This window comes from Trichechus manatus, unplaced genomic scaffold (genome assembly GCF_000243295.1).
Source record: "Trichechus manatus latirostris isolate Lorelei unplaced genomic scaffold, TriManLat1.0 scaffold00092, whole genome shotgun sequence".
Classification (NCBI taxonomy): Eukaryota; Metazoa; Chordata; class Mammalia; order Sirenia; family Trichechidae; genus Trichechus; species Trichechus manatus.
The window spans coordinates 988,298-994,068 of record NW_004444028.1 but is presented as its reverse complement, the minus strand read 5'-3'; the positions used below and the strand labels follow the sequence as shown (position 1 = coordinate 994,068).

Below are 5,771 nucleotides of genomic sequence, written 5' to 3'. Positions count from 1 at the left end.
CTCAGAGCAGTTATTTTCCTTAAAGGCAGAGAGCTGAGCGAGAGGCTCTCCTGGTCTTCCTACCAGCTCTAAGATCTGTGGTTCTAAGAAATCCACAGTTTATTCAATCCCTTAGCAATACAAAAGAACCATTATTATACCAAATGTGACCAGTTGTCAGTTTAGGTGGCCCACCCACCTTTCAGAATTCATCAAGTCCCACCCAAGAGGCCAGCTGACATTTTATCTAACATTTCCAAAAGCATTCCACACAGATCAGGTATCCCTTTGGGGTTTATCAGTGAGCAAATGATATTAGTGACAGAATACATTGGACTCTCAGAGATGGGACCTGTAAAGACAGACAAGCAGTTTATTACTCTGCTTTATTAAAACCTGTAAAAGAATCCCTGATTCACTCAACTGAGACGAGAGAAAACTTGTAAGCACTTGCTCCTCTCCGTAACTGAGTTTTAAGCCTCCGTGGCACCTACTATTTATAAAGGTAGTGAATGACTGATAAAGAGCCGGCTGAGCTTTCAAAGGGACAACTCCCTACAAGGAAACAATTGAGATTCTAACTCCTTAACACACAGGGCCTAAGAGCTAACTAGACAAAGAATTTCCCAAGTTTCCTTCCTAAGGAGTGGGACATCAATGTGGTGACTGATGGATTTTGATGATGCCAGCAAAACAACAACAACAAAAAAGCCTCAATTGTGAGGGGGAGAAAAAAAAACCCTTCCTCCCTGAAAAAATAACCAGGAGGACAATTTCAGAACGGCGATTTCAAGAAGACACAAAATCAACCTCCTTTTTGAAATCATTTGTGGACAAAGAGTACCTATTCTACATATTGGTAGAGAGATTTAAATATGGGATCTAGGGAAAGGTTTTTATTCTGGGCTAAGGAGATCTATACCAGCTACGGTTTCCGCCTCAGTTTTAAATTTCTTCTCTAAGGCACTCAGGTAGAAAGGGAAAGCGGGCAATAAACTAGGTTAAGAGCAAGGAAATTCCTTGAGCCTGTTTATTTAGTTATTTTCTTTTCTAGAAGGACACATTAAACCAATCCCCAGAAACCACTATTAAGATGGATTACAGCCACGATAAGGGGGGCTTCGGGAGATAAGTCTAGAGGGAAAGGGGCATTGCCTAACTTAATCGCATTTTATTTTCCTTAATCCTGAGGAAAAAACAAAGGTCAAGTGGCACAAGGCACCAACTCAGAAACAAACACGCAGGCACAGAGCTTGTTTTAAGTCAAACAATAAATAAACAGTACAACTTCATTTTTTTTTAATTTCAAATAGCCAGGAACAGCAGGAGAAGACAAACCCAAAACCAGATACTGTCAAAGGACACAGACAAGAAAGGGAAGTCTCTCTTCCATATTTGTGTGAATTCAACAAATGTATATAAAGTAGGTGCCACATGTCAAGGATTTTCTGATGCACGGTGTTCAGAAATAAGATTTGAATTAGCTCCAGGTGATTCTAGAAAGCACCCAGATCTGGAAACGTCTTCTTTAGGAGACACGCGAGTGACTAAGACAGCTCTTGATTTCCAGGAGCTCACATGAGGGACAGGCAAATCGAATACTTAACCCAAAACAAGGCTAAAAATGAGAAACCATACAAGGAGAACAAATTCCTTGGTGTGGGCATTCAGGGGAGGGAGAAGGATGGACTGGTGAGAGACGTGCAGGGGATGAAGGAGGATCTCACAGAAATACTTCCGTTCTGTATCAGGAGACTTACGATCTGTACACGCAGGGAAGGAGGAGGAAAACAAGACTAGGAATGAGTCGGAATGGACCCGACTGCCCACAGCAACAGCAACGTGTTCTGAGTGCTTACTGAGAAATAGGCCTTGCCCTGGCACTTTACATAAACCGGCTCTTAAACAGAAAAAAAACAAACGAAACAAACAAATCTGTTGCCATCGAGTAAATTCCCACTCATAGCAACCCCACAGGACAGAGCAGAACCGCCCCATAGGGTTTCCAAGGCTGTAATCTTTATGGAAGCGGACTGCCACACTGTTCTCCCATGGAGTGACTGGTGGGTTCGAAATACGGACCTTTCGGTTAGCCGCGAAGCACTAAACCACTGTGCCACCAGGGCTCCTTCTATTAAACTTAACCTAACCCAACTGGGTAGGTCCTATTATTATCCTATTTTGCAGAGGGAGAAAGCGAGACTCAGAAGGGTTATGCACTTTGCCCACAGTCACACTGCTGAATACTGAAGGAAGCTAAAATGTAATCCCACATCTTTTCCGTTCCAGAGGAGACGTCTCCCCAAAAAGAAGAAACAAGGCCTAGAAGTAGAAAGTGTCAAACACATAAGAGCAAGAGGTGACTGTCCCCTTTGGCTGGAGGGTGGCAGGGTGAGAAGAGATGGGGCTGGGAAGGCAACCGTGGAAGCAGTCTGTGAAGCCTGGATGAAATGATCTGGGCTTTACCGGGCAGCAAGGAGACACCATTGAAGACTCCTGAGCTGAGAAGGACATGATCAAAAGTACCGTTTAGGTTTCAGGCTGTGAATCAGGAGTTATCTCTTACAATTTAAATGATAAAATCAAAAGTTTGAAGAGGCTTGCCCTGACTTTAAACAATCAAGTGTGGACAAGAGCCAGATGGAACTACCACCCCGCAGCTGTCCAGACAAATCTCCAACGTGTCACGTCTTGAGGAGGATTCTATTAAGCAGAGCTTAGGATTAATGCGGCAAGTGTCTGTTATCCCATAGAACAAGGACCCATTCATCTCGGGAGCTGTCCAAATCTGGCCACAAGGACAGCCCTAGGGACTACAGCCTTCCCTGGGAGCTGAAGCCACGCCTTGGGGCAGCGGGCACAGCATAAGCATGGGGATCAGTTGGGGCAGAGCTCAGATTCCTGACTGCCAGTCCTGTGCTCATTCCATCATGTCCTGTGCGCTCTGCTGCTGAGCACACGGCAATGGCCCTGCCCCTCTTCTTCATGGGGTCTCCCTTTCCTCATCTTTGAAATGAGAAATTGAACTCGACAGATCTCAGAGTTCACAATTCCCAATCCTTTTTCCCCATCCACCAGCAGCAGACAGCATCCGCTTCCACCCCTGGAAGCACTGGGATTTGGGGGCGTGGCAACACCTCTGAGGGCTCCTGCAGTCTGCAAACCCCATAGCTGAGAGTCACTGTTTCATTATCTCTATGAAGTCTTCCAATCTGACCATAATTTCTGATTCACAAGTCTCAAAACCTGGCTGCAAAGTCCTCACTGAGTTCACTCTGACACAACATTATCTTTTTCAGGTGCAAACTGGGCACTGATGTCAAAAGTGATTCAACAATACAGAACTCTACAATCATATCCAGACACAAGCCAGAGAACTCATGCATTCCATCATTAGGAATGAACGCCCAGGATCCAGGCCTGTCGGAGCCTCAGGCTGTTCTTTTATTATTTGAGAGTTTTGTTTTAGTCTCAAAGAATGGCGTTGTGTGTGTTTGTGGGTGTGTGTGTGTGTGTGTGTGTGTGTGTGAAATTTCCAGGAAGCTAAGCAAAGGATAAAACTGTGGAGTTCTGGGGCAGGTCAGGTGGGGTGCGGGGGCCATGATATATCTTATCAGATGCTCACAAAGACACTACTGCAAACTCCAACCATCAAAAAGGAATTTCTAAAAGGGTAAAAATATTTCCTCCTTAAGAGATTATCAAGTCTGCAGATCCAAGAAACTTTGCCTGCGGGGGCGGAGGTGAAGTCACAAGAAGATGCAAGACTTTTGTTCTGCTCTCAGACACACTGGTGTGAGAACAGAAGCCAGCACACGCAGTTACATATTTCTGAAAGAATTTCTTAAACATCACTGGCTCATCATACCACAACGAAGTGCCACAGAGGTGCCCATGTGTGACTTGTTTCTGTTATCAATTCGCTGCAAGAACTGAAGGCATGTTAGACTTACGCCTACATGGCTTCACTTCCTTTGACTTCCAATCAGGGGACATGAGCTGGGGAATGACTGATAGGTGTTAACATTAACAGTGAGGCAAGCTTAATTACAGAATCAAAAGAACCCACGCTTTGAGAGTTACCTCGTGGTTATTTCTTTTTATAAAACTGAACATGAGCACATATTCCGCCTCCAGACCTGAGAAAGGAGAATCTGTCCACGATGTGTGACAAAACCATCAGTAGGACTGCAAACCTCACATTTGGGACTGTTGGGAGGCCACATTCCAGCGACCAAACTCTACCACCTACGTTCTGCTCTGGGAAGTGGCGTGTGATATCTCCTGCAGTCAGGTACTCAGGGTCTCCTCTCTGCCTGCTATTGACTGATTTCTGTAACACAAGTAAAAACGGTGCCAGTCATGTAAAAGATATCAGATTTATACTTAACACATGCCTCAGCAAATCCATCAGGAGGCGCAAGACGGCGTAAGACAAGTTCTGGAAAGGACTTGGGTTTTCTCATTTCCTGTCCAAGATGCCAGTCTAGAAAACTCCGGCATCTTAGCCACTGCCCTAGGAGTTAAGAGCCTCAGTTGTGACTTCATGATCTCCACAGACAGCTGCAAATCTCAAGAGAGCCCTGTCACCTGTGAGGGCTGAGACTTCGTGGAATGAGCAGCGAAAGCTGCTTATGCTGCACGTGGCGTGTATTTGCACTGCTTCAGAAACACAGCCTGGCCCACTGAAGTATGACTGACCAACCAACCCTTGGAGCTGCCACTTCTCCAGCAGCTGTACAAGAAATGGGGATATGGTGACACAGAAAATCAGAAGGGGAGTGGAATGCAAGTATAAATGCAGAGCCTATAATTTCTATCTTGAGTAACATGAGGGAACGGTAGGTCCAGGAACGAAGGCTAAACCTAAAATCTCTATGTGGAAGCATCCAGATAGGTCTTCAAAAATATAGATGTGGGGAAATTTGCCAATACACCCTGTCTACCTCCTGACACAAACTTCAGGCAAGCTGAGTACTCACAAAATAAAACCAAGGAGAGTATTGGGTAGCTGACTCGGAATTACCCAGTCCAATGCTTACCTCCTAAACTTGGAAGCCCCTCTACCGAACGGAAAAAAGGCGTCACTCTGGTGATTTTTTTTGGTGAGACTGTCTCACACAAATTCACCTCCTTCAAATGTACCTTCTCTCTCACCTTGGATCCTTTGTGTACTCTTTAACTCTGCTGTTTTGAGGATACTTTCTTTTAAACTTCAGAGAAAAGGTGTAGACTAGAGTGTACAGGGATGAGGGGATTTAGACAGAAGAGACCCAGTTCTGCTAAAGTCTCAGAATTTAGTGCTGAACGGGTACTTTAAGCATCAGTTTATCAGTACAGTCGTGTGTTTCTGAGAGAAACTGGTGCTGAGGGGAAAATGACTTGCCCAAATTCATCTAGTCGTGGCTACGGGGTTTAGTTCACCAGATACCTACAACCACAAGCACAAGACGGAAATGTTTAACGAGATCAAATCTGAAAGACTGAAGAACAGTGGAGACTGAAGGCAAAAAAGACAGAAGCAAGTGGGGAGGGCTCCGGAGAGCATTCCAGAGCCTCAGGGAGCGCTAGGTGTGCAAAAGCGCTCCCTTCTGGGTACCTTGATGTAGGCCCGCTGAAGGTAGTTGTAAGGCACTCTGCGCTGGAAGTCGCTGCGCACATCCTCGCTCACGCGGTGGCGGGACTCGGGTCCCCCGAGGCGCTGGGTCTCGCAGCTGCGGTAGCAACGCGCCCGCTCCAGCAAGGCGCGGAAGAAGGGTAGCTCGGCCCCGGGGCCGGCGCCGGGGGGCGCG

The 5,771-nt window shown here is 46.0% G+C and overlaps 1 protein-coding gene across 2 annotated transcripts in view; it reads right to left on the bottom strand.

Moving 5' to 3' along the window:
* Window positions 1-5,771, bottom strand: part of P3H2 (prolyl 3-hydroxylase 2) — a 177,114-nt gene that overhangs the window by 171,021 nt on the left and 322 nt on the right. For both annotated transcript variants that reach the window (XM_023736769.1, XM_023736770.1), the window contains exon 2: window positions 5,579-5,771. This exon is cut by the window's right edge. In XM_023736769.1, the coding sequence (XP_023592537.1) occupies window positions 5,579-5,771 (193 nt within the window). The remainder of the gene's footprint in view (window positions 1-5,578) is intronic.